This window comes from Leucoraja erinacea, chromosome 23 (genome assembly GCF_028641065.1).
Source record: "Leucoraja erinacea ecotype New England chromosome 23, Leri_hhj_1, whole genome shotgun sequence".
Lineage (NCBI taxonomy): Eukaryota > Metazoa > Chordata > Chondrichthyes > Rajiformes > Rajidae > Leucoraja > Leucoraja erinaceus.
In genome coordinates, this window is record NC_073399.1 from 7483669 (window position 1) to 7500636 (window position 16968).

Sequence of the window (16968 nt, forward strand, 5' to 3'; positions counted from 1 at the left end):
ATTCCTTTTATACCCCTCTATAAGATCACTCCCTCATCCTCCAGCGGTCCAAGTCATAGAGTCCCAGCCTACTAAACCTCTCCCTATAGCTCAGACCCTCTAGTTCTGACAACATCCTTGTAAATCTTCTCTGTACCCTTTCCAGCTTGACAATATCTTTCCTATAACACAGTGCCCAGAACTGAACACAATACTCTTAATGCGGCCTCTCCAACGTCTTATATAACTGTTGCATGACCTCCCAACTTCTGTACAATACTCTGCCTGATGAAGGCCAATGTGCCAAAAGCCTTCTTGACCACCCTATCAACCTGCAACTCCAACTTCAAGGAATCATTCATAAGCATTCCTAGAGCCCTCTGCTCTACAACACTCCCCAGAAGATAACTATTCACTGTGTACGTCCTGCCCATGTGTGACTTCCCAAAATGAAACACCTCACCATTCTCTGTATTAAATTAATTGAGCAAGAATGCTTCTAATTTATACTGAGAATTTGTATTAAACTAAGGAGAATTCCAATAAAGTCTTCCTGAAATGTTCCTGAACCAATATTATTTGAACACAATAGTGCCATCCATGGCTGTCTGGGCCCACACATTCATAGCATCTTCTCAAGTGTGGTAACTGAAGGTAATCAACACCAGTGGAGCCATTTGCTATAAACATGTGAATTATATGCTGGAGTAGGCCACACAATTGCTCGGACCTGCTCTGCCATTTAATAAGATCATAGCTAAGATCATAAGTGATAGGAACAGAATTAGGCCATTTGGCTCATCAAGTCTACTCCAATATTCAATCATGGCTGATCTATCTCTCCCTCCTAACCCCATTCTCCTGCCTTCTCCCCTGGCACCCGTACTAATCAAGAATCTATCTCTGCCATAAAAATATCCATTGACTTGGCCTCCACAGCCTTCTGTGGCGAAGGATTCCACAGATTCACCACCCTCTGACTAAAAAAATTCCTCATCTCCCTCTTAAAGGAATGTCCTTTAATTCTGAGGCTATGACCTCTAGTCCTAGACTCTCCCACACTAGTGGAAGCATCCTCTCCACATCGACTCTATTCAAGCCTTTCACTATTCGATAAGTTTCAATGAGGTCCCACCTCATCCTTCCAAACTCCAGCGAGTAAAGGCCCAGTGCTGTCATACGCTCATCATATGATAACCCACATTCTTGTAAATCTCATTTGGACCCTCCCCAGAGCTAGCACATCCTTCCTCAGATATGGTGCCCAAAATTGGACACAATACTCCAAATGCAGCCTGACCACCGCCTTATAGAAATGTTTTAGCTGATTATAGCTAATTAGCTGATGTGATTACAATCTCAATATCACATAACTGTCTATCCACAATGACCTTTCACTCCCTTGATTGAAAAGAGCATATCTACTTCGGTCTTAAAAATTTTCAGACTCTGCTTCAATCGTCCTTTGCAGAATAATATTCCAAAGCATCACGATCCTCTGAAAAGAAGATTCTCGTCATTTCTGTATTAAATAGGAAACACATTATTTTTAAGCAGTGGCCTAATTCTAGATTCTCTGACGAACAGAAATGTACTTTCTGCGTCCATCCTTTCCACTCTTCAGAATACTGCATGTATCAATCAGGATGGCATAGTGGTGCAGTACTAGGTTAGCTGCCTTACAGCACCAGAGACCCAGGTTCTGTCTGTACACAGTCTGTACGTTCTCCCTGTGATCATGTGGGTTTTCTCTGGGTGCTCCGGTTTCCTCCCACACTAAGACAGAGGTTTGTAGGTTAATTGGCTTTAGTAAAATTGTAAACTGTTCCCCACACTAGTGTAGGTTAGTGCTAGTGTACAGGATATTTGCTGGTCTGCGCAGAGGTAGTGGGCCAAATGGCCTGTTTCCACGCTGCATCTCTAAAGTCTCAAGTAAAGTCTCACTCTTCAAAACTACAGGGAATACAAGTCCACCCTTCTGCCCAAAACTACCTGAAAATATATCCTTCCCATTCCAGGCATCATTCTCATTTTATTGCACGTTTTCAGTCAACATGTCCTAGCTACAAATACCTCAGCCAAAATATCCAAGAACAAATGTATGTTATGTACAGGAAAAGTGACCACTGATTTACTAATTCACCGGATGTTCATTTATTGTATCATTGAGTATTATATATTTATCTGTGTTACTGCATTAACGTGCCTGTTTAGCTGCAGCAAGCATTGTTCATTGCCGGTACATATGATAATTAAACTCTCTCGATCTTCTTGACACCACATTCAACATGCAAAAATAAGTTTCTGATCCAAGAAACAATTGGATTTGGTTGGGTCTTAATTCATGAATTAATTTTGGGTCAGTGAAATCTCAAGTATCAATTCAAATCTTTTCCAGAAAATGATCTTTTAAAAGATTTTGATCAAACATTTTATTAGCTTAATTCTTAAAAATGATTTTCAAAGGCTAGCTGCAAATTGTCACAATTCTGAAGGGTCAGGTCATTCTGAGCTGAGCATTTCAAATATAAAGTACTTTTGCAGAAATATGATTTTAAAATTCATTCAAGGGATATGGGCTTCACTGAACCAGCATTGAACCTTCAAGCTACAAATGAGAAGGTGGTGGTGTGCTCCCTTCCGCATTTCTTGAGAAGCGAGTATGCCCACAATGCTATCAAGAGAGAATTCACAGGATATTGACCCAGTGATATTGAAGCCAAATATTTCAGTTAGAATGGTGAGTAGTTTGTAGAGCAACTTGCAGACGGTGGTCTTCCCATGCGTTTGTTGCCCGTGTGAAAATGTCGTCCCTCATGTTCCAATTAAATCTTTCCCCTTACACCTTAAACCTAAGCCCTCTGGTTCTTGATTCCCCAATGCTGGGGGGAAAAGACAGTACATTCACCATATATATTCCCCTCAAGACTCTACACACCTCTGTAAGATAATTCCTGTCTCTTTAGCTCCAAGGAATAAAGTCCAAGCCTGCCCAAACTCTCCCTGTGGTTCAGGCCCTCAAGTCCTGTCAACATCCTCATGAATCTTCTCTGCACCGTTTCTAGATTAATGTATCTTTCCTGTACAGGTAGCAGCGTGACCAAAACTAAACACGATACTTCACATGGCCTCACCAACATCTTGCACAAGCATTGTGCATCAGGAATGTATTATTCTATGTTGTATTGGATATTTATTTATTTATTGTGTTGCTGTGTTTATGTGTGTACAAAGCTGCAGCCAGTAAGAATTTTATTGTCCCATTTCCAGTGCACATGAAGATTAAGCTCTCTTGACTCGAAGACTACATGCTGGGTGGTGAAAGAAGTGATTGGTTCAGGAGACCAACAGCAGTGAGGAAGAACTTGGATGTCCAGACATTCAATCCTGTTATCTTCTAGTAGGTAAAAGAGAGAAAAGCCAATGACCAGGGTGATAGAAGGAACACAGCCACACCTGATCTCCTTTTGAAACTTGATCAGCCTTTGGCCATGGGTGGCTTCAATAGCTGAGGAATCCTGAATAAATCCAAACGTTGTGCAATCATCAGCCAACGTCCCTACTTCTGGCCTTATAATTAAAGCAAGGAGATTAAGGTTAGTCCTTGGGCATTATCCTACCTCTGGGAACTCCTGCAGAGATCAGTAATGAACTATGTACTCTAATACACCATTTCCAAATAACATTAAGATGATTCAGCAGGTCCCACTCCAACTGCGTGTTATATTATCACCTAAGGATAATTATAAATATTACACTTTAACGGCACCTTGTTTTTCTGTTTCTTACACCTTGTTACCTGAACAATGAATGACAAGGGTGTCGAGACTCTCAATTATTACCCTATGGAGATGTCAAATAATTTAGTTATTAAATAACAGCACTTTACTAATTAAATTTCAAGCCTGTGCACATTAATCAAGTCTCATCACACCTTCAGGTTAGAAAGTATTCAATAATATGTGAATAGTACTTCAACCTAAGAAACATGTCTAAGCCTGAAAATTATTGGAGACTGACGAAAAAGTCAGAGAAGCAAGTACACAATTTCATTTTATGCACCAATGAAATCTTGGTATCAACGCTATCCAAACTAAAATCCATCATGAAGATGCTCAGAGTTTAACTACGGACCATAAATGAGTGAGCCTGCATAATTCACAAATGTGTTAGGACTGGAATAAATAATAGCAGTTTGTCATTCCTCAATGTTAAAATAAGCTCTTGGTAAACCCGTTTCAATAATCCCTGATATTACAGGAAGAGTAGTGGATTCATATTTTGAACCCCATTCAAATCAAGCTGGGAATGCTGTTCTCATTTAAACCACAAAGTGATGGATTAATTTAGTGGGATAGGCAGCATCTGTGGAAGGAATGGACAGGTGACAATTCTGGTTAGGACACTATTCAGACTGCTGGTCCTGCTGGCATTTTTAAAAACATTGAGGTTCAGAGCAAAAATGCACATGAACATGTTAACAACCAAGCAGATCTTAAGTCTCCACCAAATGGATTTGGAATAGGAGTTTGTACAATATACAAATGGCAAGGATTGTACGTGGCGACACAAAGGTCTGCTGTAAACCTTGACACAAGCTCAAAAACAGGGAATTCATTGACTGCCTCCTGCAACATTAATACATTTAAAAAAGTGCTTCTCTGGCACACCAACAATGGATAAATAAAGCCCATGCTATAATAAAAGATCATAAAAAGCTCAAAAATATATTGTTGTGGATTGAAGGATGATTGTACAAGAAAAGACACAAACGGGTCTTTTCTGGTTCACACGATACAAGTGTTATGCCTCAGGGATCAGTGTCTCAACTTCAAACAATTTACATAACTGACTTGGATAGGACGCTCAACATATGGTTCATGACACAAAGACAGGTACAAGTAAGCTATGAAGAGGACAAAAGGAGGCTATGAAGTGATATATAATTAATCACTGCCAAATTTATACTACATTACACACACACACCCACACACATATATATATAGGAGTATAATATGGGGAAATGTAGATCTACCCATTTGGCAAAGTAATTATCAAATGCATTGGAGCTGGAACAATGTAATTCTTACTTGCTGCAGATTTACAGACACATTAAAAGTAACAACACAAATAATTATACAAGATTATCAGCTACTTGACGTAATTCAGACCATGACATTGCAGGTCAACATATAGAGCGACGTTTGTGCAACGTCCATAATAGTTCAGTGCCGTGGTAGGGTTGTGGTAAGTGGTTGGTCAACAGTCTGATGGTTGACAGGAAGAAGCAGTACTTGATCCTGGAGATAAAGTTACTCTGGCTTCAGTACCATCTTCCTGATAATAGCAACGAGATGAGAGCGTGGCCAGGATAGTGTGGGTCTTTGACGATGTCAGCTGCCTTCTTGGGGCAGTGCTTACAGGAGATCCTTTCATTGATGAGTTGATATTCACGATAAACTGAGCAATGCCCATCTTCATCATAGCCTCCTTCATTCCTGAGCATTTGAAATACAAAATCAGGCCGTGAAGCAAACAGTCAGTATGCTCTCCACCACTGTCTTTGGAAGTTTGATAGAGTATTTGGTGATGTTAATATTTAATTGTTACATGCACCAGGACCAGCACAATGAATTCTATGTGCTGCAACATCACAGGCATATTAAACACAACGCACAACAATAGATATAGAATAATCAATACTACAATAAATTACCAATTATACAAGGGAACCAGATCATAATAGTGCGAACCAAAGTACATAGCACAAGAGTCCATAGTTCGGTGCTGAGGAAGGATTACGATTAGGGTTGTGCACTGGTTCAAGAGCCTGATAGTTGATAGGAAGCAGTTTGATCTTGAACTTGGAGGTAACAGTTCTCAGGCTCCTATGCCTTCTTCCAAGTGGCAGCAGCGAGATGAGAGCCTCAGATGAGAGTATTTGACGATATTAGCTGCCTTTTTGAGGCAGAGCTTCCTGTAGGTCCCTTCACGATACCCGTGATGGACCTGACAAAGTTCACCATTTTCTGCAGCCTCGCGAACCAGGCCATGCTGCACCCAGTCAGTATGCTCACCGCTGTACACTTGTGCAACCTCAATATTCAGTGAAATGTTGAATCCTCTCAAACCTAGGTGTAAGTAAAAACATTGGTGAGCTTTCTTTGCAATTGAACTAATGTATTGGGCCCAGTACAGGTCTGTGCGCCTAACTTGAAGTTGTTGACTCTCCACTGCTGTCCGGACATTGAAGATAGGTTCATGGGTCCTCGGCTTTCCCTTCAACTTGCAATACTGTTGCATAATGGCTCCAGGATTTAGACAGTGACAATGAAGAACAAGATCCAGAGGAACCTGCAGGTGACACGTGTTTCCATGTATCTACTATCCTCGTCCAGCAAGGTTGTAGAAGTTGCGAGTTTTACGGTTCCTGGTGGAGTATCTAGTAGGGTGTGGCATTAGGACTTCATGGCAATATCTCCAGAACCTCAATCTTGACTTCAGCCAGGATTTGACAGAAATTGACAGTAGAGTCTTAAAGGCTTAGCCATCAATGGAGAGAGAACTTGATGGTAACTAACTCCATCTATCCTAAGATTGATAAAATCAGGAACCTGACAACTTGAATATATATAATTTTTTAAATCATGCCTTGGCATCAGAATTCGGGAAATGACAATGCATCTCTGTTGAAGAGTCTTGTGTTTGCTTCTATTCAGTTTCCTCCATTCCTTTTCCAAGGCTTACAGCATTTGCTAAGGTATGGTTCCATTGGTGTTTGTCATCTGCCAGAACTCACAAAAGTGCAGCAGAGAGACTAAAAGAACAAGGGGAGTACTTAAAAACACATACATTTACTATCATGAGCATTTATGATTTTTTTAATTCATAGAATAATGAAAGCCTAGGACTGTCACATCTGTCCTCTAATCAGAGTTCAATTGCCATTCTAAACCACAAAAACAAAGCTCAAGCTGTTCACTGCTATCCTTTGAACACTGACGAGATTATGCCTCCTGGCATTTGTTTGTATTTTTGTACAGACAGACAATTTCATTTAGTTGTTGACTCTTTAAACTGCTTTTCTCGCAAAGTAGATTAATTTTTTGTGACAGATAACGGAGAATGAATAATTTTCCTCCCACCACTGCTTGCCAGGATTTACTGTCACTGGCACAAATTCTGTTTTTTAAATGTTGCCACCATGTTATTTAATTAGGTGGATATGTTTAAAGCCTGACAGGGTTTAGTTGTATTTTGTATGACAATGATATTTTAAGCATAATAACCAAACATACAATTATAAAAAGTCGCAAAGAGATCCAAATTTTCTTATGTACTTTCACAACAGCTGTAGCCTTCTGCGCCTCTGTAGTCCAGTAAATTTCCCAGAGCAGTTCAGTGGTGCAGCTGTTTGTGGTGTCTCCTTCACTGACTACTGAAATCACTTTGAAGTTTGTAGAAGCCAATACCAATCTATTTGCTCTCATGCAAAGCCACAACTAAAGGATATGGGATGACTGTATTCCCTTTGATCTGTTTATTACTAATATTGTATTCTCAATTGAGTTAGTCACTGAACTGCAACGCTATTGTGCAGCTATTGGCTATTCTATTTATATGACAAACCAGAAATCTGTCCGAGTTCCGAGAATTAAAGAAAATTTTAACTCTTTGTCATTACTTAAGTTTGCAGTTCTGAACGCAATATCAATCAAAACGAGGCAAAAATAATTAAACACTTAAAAATCAATTTTATTGAACCCAAAATTGAAATGTGTAAGCAAGTGTTTGTTTTAATCAACAAATTCTATAATTAAATGCTTAACATAAATGCTGTATGGAGGTAGAACTGAGACTTCCGATGCACCCTCCATGCTTCAACTGCACCCTCTGTCGGCGAGTGCTTGATAACAAAAGCACTTGATTCAAGAGAACAAAAATCAAAAGAAGGAGACACCCTAAAGAATAGGGAGCAATCATTTTTAGGAGTTGCAAGAAACAAATAATTATCAGGGAAGTCCAATGTATAATTTATTCACAAACAAAGTACATAGCACCACAAACTGAGTTAATAGGTCTTCAATGGGAGGAAATCATTGGCTGGAAATCCATTCAACAAAAATATTCTGGATCAGAATGGTCAGGTAATAGTCACAATCAACAAAGCTAAGACAACCTAAACAACTTATGGGGGGAAAAGATCACGTTAGAATACCCTAAATAATTCTGGTGTTCATATTATAAAAAGGAAATAAGAGCCCTGAAGACAAAGTTACATCACAACACCAGAACTCAAGTCATATCTACCGGAAAATTTAACAGCTGGGACAGCTCAGAAGAGAGAAGCGAGTGATGTTATGATAGAGGTGTTTAAGATTACAAAAAAGGAGAGTTTCATAGGTAAGCATGAAGAAACATCTTCCACATGCAAGGAAGCCCAGAACTAGGGAGTTGATGAAAATCCAAGAGAGTTAAAAAAATACAATAGTGAATTTAAGAGAGATATCTTTGCCCGGCTCGAGTCTCTGGGCTGAGGCAATTAGCATGGGTGTTCAAAGGGAAAGCTGGACAAACCTATGAGAAGGAAAACAATAGAAGCCGTGATAGACCGAGATGAAAGAACTGTGAAGGAGCAAAAAAGCTAACATGATCCAAGTGGTCTGTTTTTGTTTTGCAAATACTGCATATGTTATGAAAATCAAAAGCAGACAAACAGAACATACCCCAAGATTCCAACTGTTTAATCTTGCTTCAAAATCACTGTCATCAGAAGATGCAACCGGTCTGGGTTCGGAAACCACCTGGGAACACAATCCAAAAAAAATTGTATTCAACTGTCAAGCAACAATTTAGGTATCAGAGAGATAATTGAAAAATCCCTCCAAATGTATCCTACATAAAAGTTTCAAAAGAGACTGATGAAAATGAAGTGAGGGCATGAGCTAAAGTCTTAACTTCTGATAACAAGTTGAGCAGCGTATTTTCGCACCACTGTCCACTCCAGTGTGGGGAGCTTCATCTTTCTCGGCAATCTAGGTTTAGGTTTATTATCGTCACATGTATGGAGGTACAGTGAAAAGCTTTGCTTTGCAAGCTATCCAATCAGATCAGATATTACTATATAGAAATACAATCAAGTCAAACTCAAGTACAACAGAAAGAGCAAAGGGGTAAATACAGAGTGAAGAGGAAAAGATGTGTTGGTAAAAGTAAACCAAAACAGTGAACATTATATCGGGAACAATCTTTTCCTCTATCTCGATTGTCATTGTATAATCATCATGACACAATAACAGCAGCATTTGAGTTTATTTTGAAATAAATCAAATAAATATGCATTTAGTAATGAGAACAGAGCACTTAGTCACTTTAAGCCTATTATCTTTAATTAGATTGTGTTCAATGTATCCATCAACCATATTTATCTGCATTAACCATATTCCTCACCAACATATATCCTGATCATGCTTAAACAATAGTTGAGCCCCAGAAATCACGTGCATTGGAGAAAAATGTGCATTGGAGAAAGATCCAAAGTGCCAGAGACGGTATAGAGAAGATTCATCAGTATGTTGTGTGGCGCTAAAAGCCAAAGTGAGCCGTGATCCCCAGCAACGACACATCTCTACCAGATGAGCTTAAGGCCTTTTAAGGCGTTTTGAACAGGCAAACAAAGCTCCATCCACAGTGCCCGTCATTTATTTATTTGCCTCTGTACTCCACAATTCAAGATTTGTAATAGAAAAAAAATCACATGTGGTTAAAGTGCACATTGTCAGATTTTAATGAAGGCCATTTTTATACATTTTGGTTTCACCATGTAGAAATTACAGCAGTGTTTATACTCAGTCCCCCCCATTTCAGAGCACCATAATGTTTGGGACACAGCAATGTCATGTAAATGAAAGTAGTCATGTTTAGTATTTTGTTGCATTTCCTTTGCATGCAATGACTTCTTGAAGTCTGAGATTCATTTAAGTATTAGTTTTTTCGCCGTTATCAGGCCATAATTTTGGAAAAATACATCTGCCCCTACTCTTAAAATGTGGATTACAAACATGTCTGAGACGCTACATCTTGAAAATATGAGACTTGTCTTAGCAGGAAAACCAGAGCAATTTTCGAAGACATGGATTCCATTCATTGATTCATTACAAGGATAGTATGGTGCAACACAACTTCGGAATTAAACCGACTTACGGGTTGGGTGATGGGTGGGGAGAGATATGAAGCAGGTATATCATCACTTTATGTTTTTCTTTCTGTTTTTGTCTTTTTATTCCTTTACGTTTTTCTCATTTCTTTTACTTACTCACTCTTTGACTACACCTATTTGATAGTCTAGGGGTTCTATTCTTACATATTCACTTTCTCTTTCATTTTCTCTCTTTCTTGCTTTTTATCTTTTTCTATTCATCTTAGCTAAAAATTAAAATTGAAGCTGTACAATAAATGTATTATGTCATATGCCGCGGTTTATACTTTTGTACACTGCTTCTAATAAAAATAATTTAAAAATAAAAATTTTAAAAATCTGCAATTCATGGACATCACCAGTTACTGGGTGTCTTCTCTGGTGATGCTCTGCCAGATCTGTATTGCAGCCATCTTTAGCTTATGCTTGTTTTGGGGGCTAGTCCCCTTCAGTTTTCTCTTCAGCATATAAAAGTCATGCTCAGTTGGGTTCAGATCAAGTGATTGACTTGGCCACTCAAGAATTGACCATTTTTTAGCTTTGAAAAACTCCTTTGTTGCTTTAGCAGTATGTTTTGGAACATTGTTTAAGAAGGAACTGCAGATGCTGGAAAATCGAAGGTAGACAAAAATGCTGGAGAAACTCAGCGACTGAGGCAGCATCCATGGAGCGAAGGAAATAGGCAACGTTTCGGGTCAAAACCCTTCTTTAGACATCTTCTGTTTTGCTGTAGAATGACTGCCGGCCAATGATTTTTGAGGCATTTGTTTGAACATGAGCAGATAGGATGCATCTATACACTTCAGAATTCATTATGCTACTACCATCAGCAGTTGTATCATCAATGAAGATAAGTGAGCCAGTACCTTCAGCAGTCATACATGTCCAGGCCATAACACCCCCACCACCGTATTTCACAGATGAGGTGGTATGCTTTGGATCTTGGGCAGTTCCTTCTCTCCTCCATACTTTGCTCCTGCCATCATTCTGATATAAGTTAATCTTCGTGACATCTGTCCACAAGTCCTTTTTACAGAACTGTGGTTGCTCTTTTACGTACTTCTTGGCAAACTGTAACCCGGCCATCCTATTTTTGCAGTGGTTTGCATCTTGCAGTGTAGCCTCTGTACTTCTGTTCATGAAGTCTTCTGCAGACAGTAGTCATCGACAAATCCACACCTGACTCATGAAGAGTGTTTCAGATCTGTCGGACAGGTGTTTGGGTTTTTTTCTTTATTATAGAGAGAATTCTTCAGTCATCAGCTGTGGAGGTGTCCCTTGGCCTGCCATTCCCTTTGCGATTAGTAAGGTCACCAGACCTCTCTATATTCTAAATGATGTTCCAAACAGTTGATTTGGGTAACCCTAAGGTTTGGCTGATGTCTCTAAAGGGCCTTTCCCACTTACTCGACTTTTTCAGCGACTGCCGGCACCCGTCATAGGTCACTGATAATTTTCAACATGTTGAAAATTCAGCAGCGACCAGAGAGGCACTATGATTCTTTGGGTGACTAGGAGACTACTCACGACCATACAGGCGACACCCAGGCGACATGTCGCAGGGTGAAGCCTGTACGGTCGTGAGGAGTAGTCACCCAAAGAGTCGTACCTTGTTCTGGTCGCCGCTGGATTTTCAACATGTTGAACATTTTCGGCGACCTGTAACGACCTATGACGGGTGCCGGCAGTCGCCGAAAAAGTCGCGTAAGTGGGACAGGCCCTTAACAGTTTTATTCTTGTTTCTCAGTCTCATAATTGCTTCTTTGATTTTCATTGGCACAACTTTGGTCCTCGTGTTGATAAACAGCAATAAAAGTTTCCAAAGGTACTGGAAAGACTAGGTGCTGAGAGCTCTCTTATACCTGCATTAAGGAGGCAATCAAACACACCTGAGCAATTACAAACGCCTGTGAAGCCATGTGTCCTGAAATTGGGGGGACTATGTATAAAACAGCTGTAATTTCTACATGGTGAAACTAAATGTATAAAATTACCCTTTATTAAAATTTGACAATGTGCGCTTTAACCATAATGTTTGGGACAAAGACCCATCATTGATTTATTTGCCGTTGTACTCCACAATTTGAGATTTGTAATTTAAAAAAAAATCACATGTGCGCTTTAACCACATGTGATTTTTTTTTTAATTACAAATCTCAAATTGTGGAGTACAGCGGCAAATAAATCAATGACGGGTCTTTGTCCCAAACATTATGGAGGGCACTGTAGGTGCGCCCATCCTCCACTGGCTCTGTCCTACAAGTCTCAATGGCAGAAGTCATACCTGCTTTAACAAGGCAAAACGCTTGAAGAGTGGACAACCCTGATGGAATCCCTGGACGGGTTCTGAAACTGTGCACCAATCAACTGGCCAGTCTTCGCCAACATTTTCAATCTCCCGTTCAACTGTCTTCCTGGGGTCTTCGTCAGAAACTGGCTTCTACCTTCTTGACCAGATCTCATCCAAGTACCAAAAGACATCCTACCCGCACCATCCTGTGATTAGTTGGCTGGAAATCTATATTTTTAGTCCTTCAACCTAACCCTCTAAATTCACTCTGCAAGACCTAATCCTTCTTTCCACCCGTGCCATTAGCACTAACATGTACAACACCCGCCGGCTGTTCTCCCTCTCCCTTGAGAACACTTAATTCTCACTCCTAGACTTCCCTGACCTCAGCATCAAAGCAACGGATTGTTCCGGAGTTTCACCAGATTTTAAAAAGCCAAATTGCTTCGTCAATTACCTTCCTCGAAACAGATATTCTAGTAAGCAGAAATGCTCCAATTACGAGAATTATCTTCAAGAATCATTCTAAAATCCGAGCTTGGAATGAAATGTGTGTGTGCAGCTGCAGCCATGGCTTCCCCTTTTCACATTAATTCTATGCCCTGCTCCTCTGTTCCTTTAATAATTTCTACTCAAAATGGCTAGTTACTGTTGCAGGAAGATGTATTCTATTGCTGAATTCACTGCTCCAACAGAGTTGAAGTACATGGAATATACACAAACCAAACCCAGCAAAGTGAAGAAGTTGGGTAAACTTTCAATGAAAATTGATAATATACAGCATATACCCAAAGGAAAACATCAAAACCCTACATGTGTCAGAAATAAATTCAGAAAAGAATAACACACAGCTTAGAAGCACAGAGAAAAAGAAAATCAAAGACCAATGAGAGGAATAGATCGGGTAGATGCAGAGTCTTTTGCCCAGGGTATGGGAATCGAGGACCAGAGGACATAGGTTCAAGGTGAAGGGGAAAAGATTCAATAAGAATCCAAGGGGTAACTTTTTCACATATTCTAGTGGTGGGTGTAGGGAACAAGCTACCAGAGGAGGTAGATGAGGCTGGGACTATCCCATTGCTTATGAAACAGTTAGACAGGTACATGGATAGGACAGGTTAGGAGGGATATGGACCAAGCGCAGGCAGGTGGGACTATTGTAGCTGGGACATTGTTGGCCGGTGTGGGTCAGTTGGGCCGAAGTGCCTGTTTCCACACTGTATCACTCTTTGACTCAATGACTTGTGAAGGAAGCAAGGATTCACAAGACAAACATCTGAAAATAAATTTGGCATGAAAATGAAATAAACAATACAAACAAAAAAATGTAGACCAAAAGGGAGGAAATCTGATACCACAAGTTTGGCAAATGTTGGTTCCAATCAACCACTTCAGAGGAGTGCCAAAACTGCATGATTTTGCATTTCACCAATCTACAGACAATATATGTATATGACAGCTTGAAAGTTTGCTTTGGTTAACACAATGTCCATTCTTTTGAGCTCTGGCTAGCAAAATGAAATTCTATACGACTCAAATCTCCAGAGGAAATTTGTAGCATGTATATCAACCTAGGTTCAAGACCAAACCTTTGACAAACTATTCGTTTAAGAAGGAACTGCAGATACTGGAACATCTAAGGTAGACAAAAATGCTGGAGAAACTCAGCGGGTGCAGCAGCATCTATGGAGCGAAGGAAATAGGCAACCTTTCGGGCCGAAACCCTTCTTCAGACAAACTATGATTTTTTTAAGTCACGATCAGGGAATGAGGGGACAAGTTTGAAGCATAGTTAGGTCTCTTGTCAACAATTATCTTTCTGGATGATGAACAGTTTAAGGGCAAAACAGCTTACTCGTTCCACATTTCTGAAAGATACTGAAATATGTCATGATTCAAAAGGGAATATTCAAATAAACTTCAATCAATATCCTACACATATCGTTTCTCACCCATAACAGAATCAATTTGCATCTTGGATACAGGCGACGCTCAAAATATCTCAGTTGCAATAGAAACAAGACTCACCAGAATTAGGGCTCTTAAAGCTAAATGAAAATGAAGTTTGTGAGAACACAAATGGACACAGTATACAAAAAGACTTAAAGGCCAAAAGAAAAGCAGAAAATTGAGCAAATAATTGGTAAATAAGATTGAACAGTAGATGTCAGAACATAAGTAATTCAGGTCTCTGGAACAATTATAAGATGAAAGTTCAAATCGAGAAGGGCATCTAGGGTTTAGTTAATCAAATAGCCTGGAATAAAATGTTGGCAGCAGATTCCAGGAAATCTACTGCCAGGAGGTTAGACAGAAGCGAGGAGACCTGCTGTTGATTACCATCCACCCCCTCCTTCAAGGTCAGTTTATTGTCACATGTACCAATTAAGGTACAGTGAAATCCGAATTACCATACAGCCATACTAAAAAAAAAAGCACCAAGACATACAACCACGTAAAAGTTAACATAAACATCCACCATCGCGGATTCCCCACGTTCCTCACTGTGATGGAAGGCAATAAAGTCCAATCTTATTCCTCATTCATTCTCCTGAGATCGGATCAGTCGAACCGTCCGCAGTCAGGGCAGTCGAAGCTCCTGTGGCTTGGAGCTCCCGAATTCGGTCTCTAAACCAGAGTCCGCAATGTTAAAGTCCGCAGGCTCCCATGGTTGAAGAATTATTCTCAAGGTTATCGACCTGCCTCAACTACTTCCTCTGGCAGTTTTTTATATATACCCACCACATTACATGCAAATCACATTACATGAAAATATATATATATATATATATATATATATATATGTAGATATAGACAGAAGAGTGGGGTAACGAGATAAGTGAATCCAAGCAATAATTCCCATATCCTGAGAATTATCACATAAACCCCAGCAGAAGAAATAACTGCTTAGATTTCCTACTGAAGGGTTTCATCCCGAAAAGTTACCTATCCTCTTCCTCTATAGATGCTGCCTGATCCGCTGAGTTACTCCAGCATTGTGTGTCTACCTTAGATTTCCTTGCTCCTTATACAGCAATGATTACATTTAAAAATAGCAAGAACATTTTGGATATTCCACCATCAAAGGCTTGTGCAGTAAGTTCTACGAAGAGTCAAGAGAGCATCAAGAATGTTTAATTATCATATTTACCAAAACGGGAACAATGAAATTCTTACTTGCAGCGGAGTGGAAGGAATAATTTGAGCGTGTAGGAGTCTACATGTTTTGATGCATTGGTAGATAGAGATACGGGTAATGCAGTTTATATGGTGTAAATGCACATCCTTTTGACAAGGTGCCACAAGAGAGCCATAAAACACTGGTCCATCCTCGGATGGAGATTGCACTTAATTCTTGTCTTCATATTATGGGATGTAAAGGGCATTGGATAGACTCCAGAGAAGATTCAGGAGAATGGTTCCTGATATATTCAGTTAAAAAGGGGAGATTGTAAAGGCTGGTATTGGTGAAAGAAAATTTGATAGTAGTATATGGTCTGGATAGAGTGGGTTGTGCCTTTTGAAAAGATGGCAGGTACAGGATACTGAGTTGGATGATCAGCCATGATCATATTGAATGGCGGTGCAGGCTCGAAGGGCCGAATGGCCTATTCCTGCACCTATTTTCTATGTTTCTATGTTTTGATGGAGGGTCAAAGAACAAGACCACATGAATAAGATAATGGGCAAAGAGAACTAAGTGTGAAATGAGAATAAACATTTTTTTTAATAGATGCAAATCTGGAAAGCACTGCCTGCAGATGTAGTGGTTAGGTTCTGCTAATCTTCAAGGGAAAATTATACATGCATGGCAACATTTTGAAAAGTTGGATGGAAATAATGAATTGCTCTGGTAAGGAGCTGGTATGGACATGAACGAAATAGTCACCAGTACTGGCCATTACATAACTGTATGAAGTGATCAAAAACATTTAAATACACAGACTTTGAGGATGGCAGTATCATTCTCACCTCCAAAGATGAGACTTTGAACAGTTGACTAACATCAACAGTTAAAAATCATTTGCACACATACACGGATCGGAAAGGTTTAATAGGACGTGGGCAAGTGGATCTCTCGTAGATAGGGCATTTTGGTTGGCATAGACGAGGTGAGGTGAGCCGAAGGGCTGTTTCCATTCAATATTGCTCTTTGAGTCTTTAGACAAAAAATGTATAGGCACCCAAAAAGATAGTGGACAATGTAGGACTCAGAGAAAAATTAAAATATTTCTGGCAATTATAAAGATAAAAAGGTCAGAGAAACAAAAATGATAAAAAGGTATACAACTCTAAAAGGGGACAAAAAGGGAGAGGGGATCAATATCAATGTTAACCTCCTTTAAACTTTTAATGGCAGCGGTGTAAGTGAAAATAAGGTATGGCAGGAAAGTTAAATCATTACGTTTTCGTAGATTTTGCAGAAGAGGGTAAAGGATTGCACATTAGACAACCCAAGGAAATAATACTAAAAGCCCTGTCCCACTGTACGAGTTAATTC

At 39.6% G+C, this 16968-nt stretch overlaps 1 protein-coding gene across 3 annotated transcripts in view; it reads right to left on the reverse strand.

Annotated features, from left to right (window-relative positions):
* cep112 (centrosomal protein 112) overlaps nt 1-16968 on the reverse strand; it is a 286047-nt gene that overhangs the window by 214123 nt on the left and 54956 nt on the right. For all 3 annotated transcript variants that reach the window (XM_055653750.1, XM_055653748.1, XM_055653749.1), the window contains one exon: nt 8706-8783. In XM_055653750.1, coding sequence (XP_055509725.1) covers nt 8706-8783 — 78 coding nt within the window. The remainder of the gene's footprint in view (nt 1-8705; nt 8784-16968) is intronic.